The 17,829-nt window shown below is 48.1% G+C and overlaps 1 protein-coding gene across 1 annotated transcript in view; it reads left to right on the forward strand.

The window, feature by feature from the left end:
* Window positions 1-17,829, forward strand: part of CANX (calnexin) — a gene marked incomplete in the record, with an annotated part of 1,221,069 nt that overhangs the window by 540,230 nt on the left and 663,010 nt on the right. The window contains 1 exon segment of the mRNA XM_044069455.1: window positions 12,949-13,062. Coding sequence (XP_043925390.1) covers window positions 12,949-13,062 — 114 coding nt within the window.

Genomic DNA, 17,829 nt, shown 5'->3' on the forward strand with positions numbered 1-17,829 from the left:
TTCTACCAGGCAAGCTAAATTCACTGGCAGACGACCTAAGCAGAAGTCTCATGGACCCACACGAGTGGAAACTGGAACCAAATATATTCAACATTTTGAGAAACAAATGGAGGAGCCCAGAGATAAACCTGTTTGCCTCCCCTCAGAACTACCAATTGGACACATTTCTACACAAGGACTCCTCTCAGACAAGCTTGGAAAGTGGATGGCCCTGTCCTTCACCTGGAAAAACCTTTCAGTTTATGCTTTTCCCCCCTCTGCCTCTCCTCTCCAAAGTAGTAGTAAAGGTCAAAGAGGACAAACCAAGGACAATACTCATTGCACCAGACTGGCCACGTCAACACTGGTACACCCCCTCTTTACGCAGTGTGTCACTGCTGGAACCATGGCACCTGTCTCAGACACCTTCCCTGCTGTCCCAGCAGGAGGGCCAGATTCTGCACCCCCCCCCCTAGCTTCAAACCCTAAACCTTGCAACTTATCTAATTACCTGAGCTCTCCATTACCCTCACTCAGTAAGCATGTGATGGTGTCATTCTAGAGGCAAGGAGGCCTAGTACTAGAAAATCCTATGCTGAAATGTGGAAAAGATTCTGTTCCTGGAGCCAAACTCTGGGGATGGGCACAACAGTGCCCAATTTTACCACATATTCTTCAATACTTAACTAAGATGCTTCACAAGGGCCTTTCCTTCTCTTCGTTTAAAATTAATGCCTCGGCCATTTCAGCACATTATAATACGGAGCCACACCTCTGCTCTTATCCACTGCTGAAGCAATTCCTCAGAGGGGCCAAAAACTTAAGACCACCAAGGAGGGCCCCTACTCCAGCCTGGGACCTTAACGTTGTATTGGAAAAGCTCACTCTACCTCCCTTTGAGCCAGCTGTAACTGCAGAGTTGAAATTCCTTTCTTGGAAAACAGCCTTCCTTCTAGCCATCACTTCAGCAAGAAGGGTGTCTGAACTACAGGGCCTCATGGCAGTGGAGCCTTTCATCATCTTTCATGCGGACAAGGGGTCCCTCAAGACCAATCCTTCCTTTATGCCCAAGGTGGTATCCAGTGTGGCCCTTATCAGTCCATTCATTTGCCAACCTTTTTTTCCAATCCACAGAACAAAGGGGAATGAATACTGCACTCCTTGGACGTACACACACAACTTAGATTTTACTTGAACAGGACCAAGCCTCTCAGGAAATCTGAACAGCTGCTGGTTGCATTTGCTGCAGGGGCAGAGGGGAAGGCCATTTCAAAACAAACCATTTCTAAGAAGCCATTGCATTAATTTCTGCTGTAAGCACCATGGAAAACCTACCCCACATGGGGATAAGACCCCATTCCACCAGGGCTGCATCTACTTCTATAGCCTTTCTCAGAGGTGTTCCTACCCAGGGACATCCTTGAAGCTGCTACCTAGAGTTCTGTACATACCTTCACCAACCATTACCACTTGCCATTTTTTTCTAAATCCGGAGCTGGTTTTGCCACTGCAGTCTTGCAGGGCCTAATGCTATCTGATTGCCTCCTCCCCTCCTTAGCTTTGGGAATCTACCCAAATGTAATGACTGCAGCAGTGAAACATGAACATAGTACAGGGTTGTACACTTAACATAAATGTAGATGTTCAAGTGTATTCACTGTTGCAGTACTGGTTACCCTCCCTCCAGCCCCCTGACTTCTATTGACTATACATCTCTTCTTGTTTGCTATACTTAAAACTTTCTGGTGTATTTGCTTTTTGTTGGAGGTGTAACCTTGTATATAATTGCTTCCCATTGGGGGGCACCTGACATGTGGGGCAAGAAAAACTGATGTAATGGCGTCTGCTGCATGCTTTATGCCCCTGACTACCTGACATCATGGAAGATGAGACAGCAGCCAACGCAGGACCCAAGATTTTGATAATCAAGCAAACCTGAGGGCTACCTGCAAGCAGATAACCCAAGTGTAGTGACTGCAACAGTGAATACACTCGAACATCTACATTTATGGTAAGTGTACACAACTGTACTTTTAGTCCCTCTCATTTGTAAGTAAACTGCAATAGCAGTCTTGCTATTCAAATGTAAATTAAGGTGAATTGCACCCCCTCCCCCCTTTTAAAGTTTATTGAAGCAGTGTTAACCAAGACTGCTTTAAGATGTTCCCACGTTTTCTTTTTACTTGTACATTTTAACTGCTTACTGGCTTTCATCAGTGTACGCGCGTGTGTTTGTGTGTACATGTACATGCTTGCCACGTGTAATGTTTATCTTTTCCAAATAATCTTTCTGTGAAAATGTGAATCTTGGGTATAAGGTGCAGCCTGTTATTTTTGTTGCATGCCATTGCATGATATGCCAGGAAAAGATTAATACACAGCCATAATGTTCATCGTGTTAACCCTGCTGCAGTCATCACACTTGGGTTATCTTGTCATCAGGTGGTCCTGCAGTTGGCCTGAATTCCAAAGTCTTGGTCCGGCGTCGGTTGCTGTCGCTTCTTCCCTGACATCAGTGCGCCAGGGGTATATATGATGCATCTGACGCCATTTTCTTGAGTCTTTCTTGCCGTGCCGTGCCAGAAGCAGTTCGCAAGTGCTGGTCGGCCGACTCCTGAGATTTTCGAAGTCTAATTTCAGATCCAAAGTCTTCAGTAAAAAGTACCCCATTGGGGAAACTTTTCTTGCCTCAGACTGATGTCAGAAAAAGTTAACAATTGTATTTCTTGTGGGAAGCAAATACCTCATAATGATTTTCATTCTTATTGTATACCTTGCCTAGGCCCAGACCACAATGTCACTGGTTGTCGCTTTTGTGCTAGGTTCAATAAGCGTACTATAAAAAGATGCTTTGATTTCGCACAACACTACTTCGGTAGAAAATTTAACTATACTATGCCGTCGGAGCAACAGACTACCGGCTTGCAGAAAAAATGCAAAGATAAGGACAGGCAGCCTAGTCCCAAGCCAGACTCCGAGGCCTCAGCTGGGCCTGTCTCCGGTTCAGCGATTTTCAGTGAGGCTCCTACGCAGCCCCTGGCTACCGCAGAATTGGAACCAGAGACCACTTCGGAGCCTTTGGCGGAGAGTGCTAGGCCAACGCAGCCATTTTCTTTAGCCCCTAACGACGACATTGCAGAAAGAGATGGTGCTGTAGAAACACCTTCGGTTTCTGAAGGTGTCTTCAGACCGACGTCGCTCACTATAAAAACGCATCTTAAGCTCAAGATTCCTATTAAACCAAAAAAGACTGCACTACAGCCTCCAGTTCAAGGCCCCATGCCTAAGAAACAGATGCTTATAATGGCTGAAGATTTGATCTCTTTAATCAGGGGTTCCCACCACCCCCGACAAAAGGCCTAGACAAGAGGAAGATTATGCCTCCTCTGATAAAGTGTCTGTTTCCTCAGGCTCCTCTGAGGACCAAGATTACTCCTTTCCCCCTTATGAAGATTCTGATACTGAGGATTCCATTCCCTCAGCTTCTCCCCCTGAAGACTATTCCTTTGGGGAAACTTTACACACTGAGGGAACATTTTCACTGGGAAGGTCAGGACTACTCTGACTCAAAGAAAAGGCTCAGAGAATTTCTTTTACTCCCCCAGCACAGACATCTTGCTATCCTCCCAGTTTTAGACATTGTGGATGATGTTTACTTAGAATCTAGTTTAAATCCAGATTCTCTGCCTCCTGCTCCAGCCAAACCAGACAGATATTATAGAGTGCCTGACTCCCACAAATTCCTTTATAAAAGCCCTGTTGCTGATCCAGGGACTATCTCCCAGGGTCCAAAAGGGGCTAAGGTTTCTATGGCGAAAAATCCTGTACCCTCTGAAAGGGACTCCAGAGAACTAGACAGGTGGGGGGAAAAGGTTTACACCTCAGCCACTCTAGCTATGAGAGCACTAAATTGTCAATTTCACATGCTAAAATACCAGCAATTTCTAATGTCTCAAGTAATACAAAAAATAAGCACACTCCCTCAACTATCTGAATTGAAAAAAATGCAGGATCTGTTGTATGCAGCTGAACAGGTGGGCAACCATACTTTACAATGTGGATTTGATTCTTTGGAGGCTTCCTGTAGAGCAGCTGTTACTGGGTCTGTTATATGTAGGCAAGCTTGGTTAAAGGAACAAACTCTGTCTGATCACGTTGTAGCAAATCTTCTAGATGCCCCCTTACAGCAGGATGTCCTATTTGGAGTTAAAGCCGAAGAAGTCTGAAAGAAAATGGAGGATAAGGCAAAATCTATGCAGACAGTCAAAGATTATCTACAGGTTCAGCCCCCTCTCTTCAGCAGAAATTGGCCAACAAAAAATTGGTCCTTTCCAGCTACTGACAGACCACAGAGGGGTAAATACAGATGCCCAAGAGGCAGAGGACAACCACAAATCCACTGCAAACCTCGACAATGGGGCACTGCAACACAGAAGGGAGGAGAAGACAGGCCCCAAACTACTAGAAGGCAAACTCAATGACTTAAACCTCATATGGCCAAGCAAGACTCTCTTGGCAGCTCCCTTGGGAGGAAAATTAGCACTTTTTTCAGACAACTGGCACATCGTCACAAAGGACAAATGGGTCCTAGACATAATTTCACAAGGATACAGATTCCATTTCCACACCTTGCCAATGAAAAGAGGAATGCCAAACCTGCCACAAAATCAATGGGCAGACGCACAAAAACAAATTACAGCTCTCATGGACATGAGAGCCATTCAGCTGGTACCTACACAGGAGCAAGGCCAAGGATTTTACTCAAGACTCTTTCTAGTCCCCAGAAAGGACAATGCCTGGAGACCAATTCTGGACCTTTCAATTCTAAACACCTTCTTACAAGTACCCAAATTCAGGATCCTAACACTACAGCAGCTTCTTCCCATGTTGGGCAAGAAAGCATGGCTAGTAACGCTGGACCTTAAGGAGACATACCTGCATGTCCCTATCAGACAAAATTGCAGAAGATACCTCCGTTTCATTGCAGGTTCAACCCATTACCAATTCTCTGCACTGCCCTTTGGCTTATCCACTGCGCCCAGGGTTTTCACAAAATGCCTGGCACCAGTAATTGCATACTGCAGACAGAGGGATTCAAATATACCCATACCTGGACGACTGCCTCATCCAAGCAGAAAGCAAGGACATCCTCTTACAACATCTGGCTTTTGTAAAACATCATCTAAGTTGCCTAGGGTACACAGTAAACGAAAAGAAATCAAAACTAGTACCCTCACAAAATATGACATTCCTGGGTGCTAGCTTGAATACAACGGCCCAGAAGGCTTATCTGACGCCAGACAAACAACTACAACTGACTCAATATTTCAAACCAATGGCAGCAAAGACCCAACTCCCTGCAAGAAAAAATCTGCAGGCCTTGGGCTGCATGGCATCTTGCATACTACTACTACCATTTGCAAAGCTGCACATGAGGAAATTAGTGGTACCTAAAAAGTGTATGGTCTCAACACAGCCACAGCTTGGACACAATGATATCTCTCATTCCCTGCCTTCAAGAGTTTCTATGGTGGTTACAGGTATGTCACCTCAACAAGGGTCAGCCTTTCACCTTGCCCCCAGCCAGGCAAACTGACAACAGATAACATCGGACTATGCCTGGGGGGCACACATGGCAGGACAGTGCGTTCAAGGCATATGGACTGCAGATCAAAGGAATCTGCACATCAATCAAAAAGAGATGCTAGCTGTACAGAATGCTCTGACAGCCTTCAAGAACCTCTTACATCCAGGACAGCTTACAATAAGGACGGACAACACCACAGTAATGTGGTACATAAACAAACAAGGGGGTACACACTCCTACCCTCTATGCAGGCAAGCAATGACCTTGTGGAACACAGCACTGGCTTACCAAGTTTAGCTACAAGCTCAATTCCTGCCAGGAAAAAAGAACACATTGGCAGACTACCTCAGCAGAAACATCATGGATCCCCACGAGTGGAAACTGGATCCACAAGTATTTGCAATGATAACTCAAAAATGGGGCCACCCAGACATAGACCCGTTTGCCAGCCCCCAAAACTATCGGCTAACAAAATTTTGTACAAGGATACTTCACCATCAAGCTTGGAAAGTGGACGCACTCTCATTCAGTTGGAAAAACCTGACAGTATATGCCTTCCCTCCATTGCCCCTTCTCTCAAAGGTGCTTCTGAAAGTCAGAAAGGAGAGACCACGAATGATACTCATAGCCCCAGACTGGCCACGCCAGCACTGGTACCCACTATTAAGGAATATGGCCCAGGGCCCACCTTGGATTTTACCACAAATTGCCCATTTGCTCACACAGCAAGACAATCAGATTCTACGTAGCCAGCTCAAAACCTTAAATTTGGCTGCATGGCAAATCACCTAAGCATCCAGCCAGCTCCTCTTCCTCAAGCAGTTATGGATGTTATTCTGGAAGCTAGGAGGCACAGCACCAGGAAGGCCTACTTGGACAAATGGAAAAGGTTTTGCGCCTGGAACCAAGCTAAAGGCCAAAATACCCTTCAGCCTCACATGCCTCAGATTCTACAGTATTTAACTGAGATGTTGCACAAAGGACTTTCCTTTTCACCCATTAAAATCCACGCCTCAGCTATTTCAGCCCACTGCAACACAGATCCTCCCTTATTTTCACATCCACTTCTAAGGCAGTTCCTCAGAGGGGCAAAAAACATTAGGCCCCCCAGGAGAGCACCTACACCAACCTGAGACCTCAACTTTGTTTTGGAAAAACTTACGCTACCTCCGTTTGAACCAGCTTTCTCTGCTGATCTAAAGTTTATATCATGGAAGACTGCCCTGCTGCTAGCAATAACTTCAGCCAGAAGAGTCTCAGAGCTTCAGGCACTAATGGCAGTGGAACCTTTCCTCATTTTCCATCAAGACAGAGTTTCTCTACGAACTAATCCTTCCTTCATGCCTAAGGTGGTATCCAGTGTGGCTTTAAATCAAACCATTCACTTACCCACCTTCTTTCCAAATCCACAGAACAAAGGAGAAAGACTCCTGCATTCCTTGGACATTCACAGGCAACTTTGTTACTACTTGGATAAAACTAAGGATTTGAAGTAGGCAGACTTCATTTGTCTGCAACCTGTGGGTTTCGGACCCGACCTCGGATCCGAGCCGGCATTTCAAAAGCTTTAGGCTCCGAGCTCCTAGCTCCTCCCTCTACCCATAATCCCCTGCCAAGCCCTAACTGACCTCAGATTTCGTTTGCCGCTTTCAAGTTGCAACGGACTCCTCGAGCTCCTGGTTACAGATAAGAGTTTTTGACTAGAAATCTTTGGAAAACTTTAAATTTTATATTTTGATTAGTTAAGAGTGTATGTGTTAGGCTTTCCTCTCTCTATCTTTTTAATTTTTCTTCGGGTTTTGCGTAGTTTGTGTGCTTGTGTGTTCTGTGTGTTTGAGGTCTGTTAGGGCTTATGATGTCTGAAGCCCATAAGGCAGTGTTCTTTAAATGTACCGAGTGTGGCCATAAGCTGTCCCCAGCGGATGGCCACACTCGCAAGTTAGAATCTTGGGGTTGAACACCTGTCATCTGGTTGTACCATTTGTGCAGGGTTCAACCCCCGAGCTTTAAGGGAGCGAAGGTCGAAGCTCATTCTGGCGGGACTTCTCCCTCCAGATGCGGCTCCGGCCTCTGCCCCTTCTAGCCAAGCAGCCTTCTGTGGGTGCTGTGGTCTCCTCTCCCCCGGTTGGGACTCGACCTCCCACTAAAAAGCCGGAGGAGAGGGAGACTTCAAGGGAGAAAGAGAAGGAGAGACGCAAGGAGAGGTGCCACAAACGGAGTGCCGAGACCTCAAATTTGGCTCCTCCGTCTAAACGGGCCTCCCCTGTGTCTTCTAGATCTCCTCCTCCTCGGCTCCACTCCCCTCGGTTCTCTTCTGGGCCCGAGGAGGAGGAGGCTAGCCCTTCAGTGAAGTCCCCACGGCGGCTCTCTAGGTCCGCTTCGGTGGCCTCAACTAGATCCACCTTTTCCATGAGCGAAGTAGACATGGACCGGATGATGAGGCGTTTATCCAGGCCCAAATGCAAATGGGAGTGCTCTTAGCTCCCCCCCATCCGGGGGGGCTTCGACCCCTTTTTTCGCCCCCTTGGCTCTTTCTCCGACCCACACCCTGGGTTCGGAGCTTTCGGTGCCGGGCAGAGTTGGATCCGGGGGTGGGTCGGATCCGATAGGTCGGCACACCTCGGATCCGACCCATCCCTTGAGTGCTTGGTACCGGACCCGACCTCTCGGAGCCGTGGGCCGAGCCTCGGATCAGAGGGAGCTGGTGTGTCTTCGGCTCCGTCTAAGTCGGAGCACACCGGTCTCTCGGATCCGACGGTTTCGGCTCCGACTCGGTCCGCAAGGCCGGATCAGAGTGGAGGTCGGCTCGGGCTTAGAGAAGCTGGCTCCCCTCGGCCTTCGGCGTAGTGGAAAGGGCGCTGTTGAGGACTACGGACCCCGGTCCCTGCCACGGCTCCACCCCGCACTCCCTTGCAGTTGGGCCAGGCTCCCATCAGCCGGTCCCAGGGACAGCCCGCCTCGATGTCCCAAGTAGTTCCCTTGGAACATCCAGCTGCTGAAGAGGACTCCTCGGATAGTCCCCGAGGAAGTGCCTCGAGCGTAAGTGCAAAGGAGGCACATGGACTCCCAGAGTCCATTACGAAGACACAGACTTGGATGAAGGGAGGGCTCCCAAGATCACCCCCGGAAGACGTCTCATTTGGAGACATTATGGAGATGTTAAGGATCGGGGGGGGGGTCTGCCCCCAAGGCCTCCTCAGACGAGTCTGTGTTCTTGGAGGCATTCGAGGCGGGCCCATCTACCTCTTGGGTGTCCCCTCCTACGATCCTCTGGTGGACCTTATATCCACCAGAGCATGGAAGGATCCGGACACCGTTGAGCCTGTACCCAAGCGTCCAGACCGTATCCTGAGCCCCCCGGCGGACCGCACTCACTGGAGCAAAGGCCCCCCGGTAGATGCCATGATGATGGCTGCAGCCACTAAGAGGGAGTTGGCACAGGAGAGTCCCTCTATGCATCCTCCGGGCAAGGAGTCCCGCTCGATGGATCGCATTGGGAAGCGAGTTTTTAGTTCAGCAACCTTCTCTTTGAGAGCGCTGAACTACATGGCACACGTTATCAGGATGCAGCGGGACCTGATTAAAGAGTATGCTGCATCTCCCCTAGAGTCCATTTCGGGTGAGGACAAACAAGTGTACGCCACCCGTATGGCCACTCTTAGAGCAGTTTCCAATACATCTATGCGGCTACTTTCTCACGCTACCGAGGGAGCCGCTAGAGCTATCGGAGCGGGCCTAGTCATGAGGCGTCAGACCTGGCTCCGCCACTGTGATTTCGCAGAGCCCCTCAAGTCGACTTTCGTGAATGCCCCCTTTGATGGTTCTGCCTTGTTTGGCAAAACTGTTCATGAAACGTTAGTCCAGAGCGAGAAGGACGGGAAGACGCTGTCTGCCGTCGGAGTCCGCTTCTCAGCTCCCCAGAGGTCCTTCTCGAAGAACCAAAAGGGACAGAAGAAGATGTGGTTCCGGAAGTCGCAGCAGTCCCAACCTGCTCCAGATAACCAGTCCTTCCGTGGCAGAGGAGGACAGGGAGGTCGCCGTCCTAGAGGCAGAGGGGCTCCTAGAAACTTTGGGTCCAGAGAACCTTTCTCTGACAGACCCACGCAACAGCCCTGAAGGGTTGCCCGGCTGTCCGTCTCTGGAGGCAGTCGGGGGGCGTTTTTCGAGGCACCTGACTTCTTGGGAGTCAATCACAGCAGACCGTTGGGTGCTTCATGTGATATCCAGAGGTTATACCATTCCCCTGAGCAAAATCCCCAGATCCCGCAGCCTCCCAGATGTACCACCCGACCAAAGGGAGGCAGCAGCTGTCGAAATCGAGCAGCTGCTAGAAAAAAAGAGCCATCCAGCGCGTCCCCCGAGATCAGACCGGATCAGGGTTTTACTCCAGGTTCTTCTTTGTGCCAAAGAAAACGGGGGACTTAAGACCGATCTTAGACCTTTCCCTACTGAACCTGTCAGTAACCAAGCAAAAGTTCCGGATGGTCACCCTACAATCTATACTCCCCCTCTTGCGGGAGAACGATTGGATGTACTCTATCTACCTCAAGGACGCGTACTACCACATTCGGATGGACAGACAGTCCAGGAGGTTCCTTCGCTTCCGGCTGGGAGCCAGCCACTACCAGTTCAGGGTCCTCCCTTTCGGTCTCACCTCTGCCCCCAGGGTGTTCACCAAGGTACTAGCAGTAGTAGCGGCCCACCTGAGACTCCAGAGATTACAGGTCTTCCCGTACCTGGACGACTGGCTCCTAACGGCATCATCAAGGCATCTACTGTGCTTAGCCAGGGACTATTTCCTTCTTATAGCCCCAAGGCTGGGCATCACCATAAACTGGGAGAAATCTTTACTGCACCCCACACAACTTATAGATTTCATTGGAGGAAGGTTGGACACAAGATCAATGCGGGCCTTCCTCACCCCAGACAGGCTGTCCAGCCTGAAGGGTCATATCACAGCAGTCCTACAACCGTTTCCGACGGCGGCTTCGGTCCTGAGGGCCCTGGGTTCAATGGCAGCAGCTATTCCACTTCTTCATGCTCGCTTACACATGCGGGTTCTTCAGTGGACCCTACAGGTCCAGTGGTCCCCGCTATACTCCTCTCTCAACAGCCCAATAGCGGTCAGCAAGGCATGCAAGGACTCCCTGTTTTGGTGGCTCCAGTCTCCGGAGCCTCTAGCAGGGAGACCCTTTTGTGCAGCATTCCCCCGAGCCACGGTGACTACGGACGCTTCTCGCCTCGGGTGGGGGGGGCATTCTGCGGGCAAGATTGTGCAAGGCACGTGGAACACCTCAGAGACCTCGTTGCATATAAATGTCCTGGAAATGAGGGCGGTGCTCCTAGCGTTGCAAGCACTTCACAGCCTTCTTCCTACGGGGACTATTGCGATCCAGACAGACAACATGTCGGTAGTCTGGTACATCAACAAGCAGGAAGGAACCAGGTCCTATCCCCTTTGTCGAGAGGCCATGAGAGTCTGGGAATGGGCAATTTCCACCAAACGCTTTCTTGTAGCAACGCACATTCTGGGGAAATCCAACATCCTTGCGGACAAGCTCAGTCGCACCATTCTTTCCCCGCACGAGTGGTCTCTCAATCCTCTGGTAGCGAAGAAGATTTTTGCCTGGGGCAACCCTGTTGCGATCTTTTTGCTTCTCACTCAAACGCCAAATGCGACAGTTTCTTCGCTCTACTTCCCCCACCTGGGGAATCCCCGAGAGACGCTCTGGTGCATGCTTGGCCTCCCGGTCTCAAACGCCAAATGCGACAGTTTCTTCGCTCTACTTCCCCCACCTGGGGAATCCCCGAGAGACGCTCTGGTGCATGCTTGGCCTCCCGGTCTCCTTTATGCCTATCCTCCACTACCTCTGATGCAGAGGCTCTTGCAGAAAGCCAACAGTTTGGGGAGCAGAATGATTCTCATTGCCCCGTTCTGGCCTCGTCAGCCCTGGTTCCCTTATGTATGGTCTCACAAAGTGAATCCGCCCTGGATTCTGGATCCGATCCCGGATCTCATCTCCCATCCTCTAGGACTTCGGTCCCGAATCTACACACCCTGAAATTGGCAGCCTGGCTGCTCCAGTTCCATCTTTGATTAGGACTCCCGGTATCTCGTCACCTGTCAAGGCCATTTTAGTGGCGGCTCATAAACCTTCCACTAGGAAGGTTTATCGGAGCAAATGGAAAAGATTTTCTATTTGGGCGGTCCAGAATAGTATGGATCCTTTTTCAGCACCTATGTCTGCGGTGCTGGACTTCTTAACAGACCTCTTTCATCAAGGGGCTAGTTCTTCCACGGTAAAAATGGCAGCGATTTCCCAAGGATATTTTGGAAGCTGCAACTTGGAGTTCAGTACACACCTTCACCAAACACTACCACTTACTACTTTACTCTAAGACTAGAACTGGCTTCGCCTCTGCAGTTCTGCAGGGACTTCTAGCCTCCTCTAACCCTCTTTGACTCCTCCTCCCATCCTTAGCTTTGGGATTCTACCAAAGTGTGATGACTGCAGCAGGGTAACACGATGAACACAGTACAGTTTTGTACCTACCATAAATGTAGATGTTCGAGTGTACACCCTGCTGCAGTCCAGGTTACCCTCCCTCCATCCCCTCTGACTGACTAAATCTTTACAATACCTTTCTGATGTATTTGCTTATAGCTGGAGGGATGTTGTGTTTGTGCTAAATTTTTTAGATTGGTACTAATTACTGACCACCTTTTGGGGGCACCTGACATCTGGGGCAAGAAAAACTGAAGAAAATGGCGTCGGATGCATGTCGGGTGCACTGACGTCAGGGAAGAAGCGACAGCAAACGACACCGGACCAAGACTTTGGAATTCAGGCCGACTGCGGGGCGGCCTGACGACAAGATAACCCAAGTGTGATGACTGCAGCAGGGTGTACACTCGAACATCTACATTTATGGTAGGTACAAAACTGTACTTTATGATGGCAGAGTTAATAAGTGCAGTCAAGTCGCAGTAACAAAGACATTATGCATGCAATACTCAATGGCATTTTAAGGAAAGACCTAAAGAACTGGTGGTATAAGGGGTAGCTATTCTTGTTATAAGCTAATTAAAACAACAAAAAGGAATATGCAATAATTGCAAGCCTTGCGTACACCTTGTAAATCTACAAAATAGAATACATTCCTAATAGGCAAATGGCTGTTTTAATTTTGTCTTGATAGTAATCTAGAACAGTATGATTTGAAAAGTAGGACAAATAAGTGTTGAGCCAATTTATTTTGAATGACAGACAAATTAACTATTAAGTGTTTATATTCCAGCCTGTTCTGACAGTATAAATGGGAGTCTGGGTATAAGCATAAAAATTCTGTCCCACTTAGGCTGTTCACATCTTTTACTTTAGGGATGAAGATGCTCCTGCAAAGATTCCTGATGAGAATGCAGAGAAACCAGAAGGTTGGTTGGATGATGAGCCTGAGTATATTGCTGATCCAGATGCTGAAAAACCTATTGATTGGTAAGTATGGACTGTCATACATTTTATGTGAATTAATAAGGATGAGAAGCAGTGTGGTAGCAAGTTGGTTGCCACTTGTGATCATCTCTATCTTTACCCTAAATTTTGTCAAGGTTTTAATGTTTTTTTTTAATTTTTCCTACTAAGCAGACTTGTGTATGCCCTTTGTATTCTTATGTTGCAGTATTCTGCATATGGGTTTACCCTTCTAGTCTCGCGTACGCATGGCCAGTATCCAAAAGTTTTCAGTCCCTCCTAGGTTGGAAAATGTCAGGTCTAGGCGAGAGTACGTGGGCCATAAAAGTGACTTCGGCACACGCCAGCCCTCAGAACTTTCCAGCCGCCAGTCGTACACCAGGTGTTCCTGCTTTTGTTGATGACAGATTCAGGTTTCAAGCCAAGTACCGTTGGAGACCTTTTCAGTCCTTATTGTATTACTCCCTTTTCATGTCATCCAGAAAGGGTAAATGTCAGTGCAGCCGTCAGATCCTTCATAAAGACTCACACAATAAGTGTCTGTTTTATCTCGAACGGTCGCATGATTATAAGGCCTGCCCTGTTTGCCAGACATTCGTTCCGAAAACGTTGCGCAGTCGTTTACATGCACGCAATTTGTACTTAGAAAACCAACGTCTGAAACAACTTGCTTTGCGAATGGAGGGTTCATCGGATGTTGCCTCTGAACCGCCTAAAAAGAAGGCCAGATCTTTGCGGACTATAACACTTGCCGATCCCCAACCTGTGGCCGACACCGGCCTGGTCTCAGGATCTGGACCCGGATCCGCTGCACCGGATGTCACAGGTACCTCTGAAGAAGCCGTACTACCAGTGGGCGAGAGCACGTCCACAGAGGCTATTCTAGCGATTGTTTCAGATGCCGGGTGTTCAGGCGAACCTTCCGATTCCCTGCCTCAAACTTTGATGCCTGCTCCAAAACAGATGCCCTTTAGTCCTCTCAAGAAGACAGAAAAAAGGAAGCATATCTCTCAGCCAGCAGAAAGTATTCCAGATTGGCAGGCCTTTAGCCAAAGTCTTTTCTCAGCTTTTATGGCCTTGAGGCCTACATCAGTTGCTTCTGCCCCTATTACTTCTCCTCCTGTCCTTAGTCCTAGGCCTCAACCCGCAGAGACAGTAACTAGGGAAGAGTACATCTGTTCAGATTCCTCAGACAATTCCCTATCTTATAATTCACAGCTTTCTTCACCCTTGGGATATGGATCCCCAGCGGAAGAATCAGTAGACCCAGATTCCCCTCTTAAAGATGTGACCTTCTCTGAAACAATTTCTAAAATAAAGGAACACTTCAAATGGGAATCCACAAACATATCTGAAATACAAAAGAGGTACTATGACCTCATTCAAATGGAAACACCAAGCCCTTTGGCTATTCCTCCTATACTGCCTGCCTTTTTAGATGCCTTTTCTGCATCTTTCAATCCGGACTCGCAGCTTCCTGCTCCTCGTAGAGCAGACAGACTGTACAAAGTCCCAGATTCTGCTAATCATTTGATCAAGTGCCCTCCTGCAGATCCAGTTATTCTTTCTGTCTCCACAGACAAAGCTTCCAAACTCTTGCCTACCACCACCATTCTTCCTGCTGATAAAGACAGCGAAACCATGGAAAGTTTAGGCAAAAAGATTTACACCTCATCCACCTTGGCATTTAGAGCTACAAATTACCAGACTCATATGGAAAAATATGCCCAGTCTCAACTCTGCCACCAAATTGTTGGCAGACATTCCAGACTCCTTAGCCAAAATCATCTGTTTCTTCTCTCCTGGCCCTTGTGTCCCAAGTCACCAGGCATTCCATTTAAATGTAGCTATGATGCTGCAGAATCCTCAGCAAGATCAGCAGCTTCAGCTTCTGCACAGATACTCCTGACTGCGTTTGCAACCCCGCCAGATGATTTCAGGGCTAAGTTCACTGATGCACCACTGGACAATGCTGCCTTATTTGGCTCAAAAGTAGCAGATCTTTTCAAATCACTGCAACAAAAAGGCAAAGAGATGCAGGATCTTAAACAACTGCTATTTAGGTATCTCCAATACCTAAATTTTTACAGAAACTGTCCTGCGAAAACTCACTTCATCAGAAAACATTCCAGTCCTTTTCCTGAACCTAGACACAGGCAAACAAGAAAGAAAAATCTTCCAACTAGAGCACCTCCTCTTCTAGTCAAAGGACACCCTTCCAGGACAGGGCAGGTAGGGTCTGACTACCTGTCACTCCTGCCTCCCCCACCAACTCCTTCCATCCCACTTATTTGAAACCCAAGAGCCTGTAGGAGAGACACCATGAACTGGATATGGGTTAGGAGTAATTTTTTACCTGGCAGCCTGTAAAAGCATGTCATCCTCACCTTTCTCATTGCCTTCCAGTTTGGAGTCAGGTCATTCCAGACAAGTGGGTCCTGTCCATCCTCCAAGATGGTTACTCCCTGTCATGGATAACCACTCCATTAAGACTAGACATGTCACAACCTCCTGCTCAGCAACTGCCCCTCTTGCTTACCAGTACTACAGTCCCTTTTAAATTAGGGCACTGTAGAAAAAAATTCCTCCCTCCCAATCCTTTTCTTAAAGGTGCCAACTTTCAAAATGCTGACCCTGCCTGTTCTATTCCCTCTTATGTACAAAGGCTTCCTTGCTACATAGACGTCAAGGATGCCTGCTTACACATTCCCATCAAACTCACACACAGAAAATACTTAAGATTCGTAGTGGACTCCTCTCATTTGCCTTTTGGACTTTCAGCCGCACCCAGAGTCTTCATCAAATGCCTGGCTCTGGTAATGGCCTTTTGCAGGACAAAAGGGATACAAATATTCCCATACCTGGATGACATGCTTTTACAGGCTGCCAAGCAAAAAACACTCCTAACCCATATCCAGTTTATGGTGTCTCTCCTGCATGCTCTTGGGTTTCATATAAACTTCCCAAAGTCCAACGTCACACCAACCTAAGACATTGTGTTCTTAGAGTGCAGAATCCGCACAGACCTGATGGAGGCATACCTGCTCCCAGCAAAGGTGAATTGTCTTGCAGAATACCTCCAAGGAATTTTATATTCCTCTCAACTGACTGCAAGGCAGTACCTCAAGCTTCTGGGTTACATGACGGCTACCATACCCATGCTACCCCTAGCTCAGTTACACTTGAGAAAGTTAAGTGGTACCTACGCTCTGTGTGGAAGCAGCACAACCACCCACTGGAGCACATTGTGCCCTTGCTTCCATGCCTAAAACAGGCGATCTTTTGGTGGTTAGCTCAGGTGCATCTCAACCCAGGACTCCCCCTCCAGCCACCTCAACCTTCTTGGGTCTTGCATACAGATGCCTTAGACCTGGGGTGGGGGGCCACTCTCGGCCATTGAAAAATACAAGTCCTGTGGACATAGGCATAGAAAACAGAATACATCAATGCCAGAGAAATGAGGGTAATCCTCCTAGCCCTTCAGGTATTCAGCCCTTTCGTTCAGAAGGGATCCCTTCTGATATGCACAGAAAACACCACAGTCCTGTGGTATGTCCACAAACAAGGAGGAACAAAGTCCTGCCTGCTCTGTAGACTTGCTAGACTAGTGTGGGAAGTAGCCACTTTTCAGGGAATTACCCTGAAAGCAGCATACATTCCCTTTCTCCACAACTCCCAAGCAGATTTTTTGAATAGAACCAGCGCAAACAGTTACGATTGGATGCTTCACAGGGATGTCTTCCTGGACCTGGTCCACAGATGGGGTACACCTCAAATAGAACTATTTGCCTCCGCCAACAACGGGCAACTTCCTGGATACTGCACCAGGACACCATACCCACAGGCACTGGCAACAAATACCCTCTCAATCTTATGGAAGGGGAAATACCTTTATGCATCCCCCCTTCCCTCTCATTCAGGGGGTCCTGCTACAGATTCAGCAGGATAATCTGAAAATCTTGCTGGTGACTCCTATTGGCCCTGACAGCATTGGTTCCCCTTACTGCGTCAATTGTCCAAGGACAATCGCCACAAGTTACCCACAGAGTGGGCCTCCTCACACAGCACAAGGGATCTTTAATCCTTCCACAGTGCAGCTGCTACACCTGAGCCTGTGACAGATAGACTTCTGATCCCATACAGACATCTTTACAGTGAGGTCATTCTAAGTGTCCTGCAGGAGGCCAAGAAACCTAACACTAGAAAATCATACCTGTCTAAATGGAAAAAGGTTCATTACTTGGTGTCAAAATAAAATAAACTGGGCCCGCTTACTATACCCCTAGTCCTGTCTTATTTGTGCGAGTTACTTCAGACAGGCTTGTCCTACTCATCTATTAAGGCACACCTGTCTGCTATTTCTGCTTGCCTTCCCATGGATCCCCCCTTGGTATCCAGACTCCCTTCGAAGCTCTTCCTCAAAGGGGTCCTGCATCTCAGACAACCCAAGAAACCTACTCAACCTTAGGATCTCAACTATGTGCTGGAGAAGCTTGCACTTCCACCCTTTGAGTCATCTGATCAAGCTTTCCTAAAGCTTTACATGTGGAAGTAAATCCTCCTAGTGGCCATCACTTCAGCCAGAAGGATAGCAGAGCTCCAGGAACTAATGGCTAATCTCCCTTTCTTGCCTTTCATAAAGATAGGGTTACCATCAGGATAAACCAGTCTTTCAAGACCAAGGTAGTCAGTGACCTGTCTCTCAATCAGGCCATTCACTTACCTGTTTTTTTTCCCGAACCCACAAGGAAGAACTGAGAGTGCTTCATTCCCTGGATGTTCACAGACAAA

Source organism: Protopterus annectens, chromosome 4.part0 (assembly GCF_019279795.1).
Source record: "Protopterus annectens isolate FY-2018-M chromosome 4.part0, PAN1.0, whole genome shotgun sequence".
Classification (NCBI taxonomy): Eukaryota; Metazoa; Chordata; order Ceratodontiformes; family Protopteridae; genus Protopterus; species Protopterus annectens.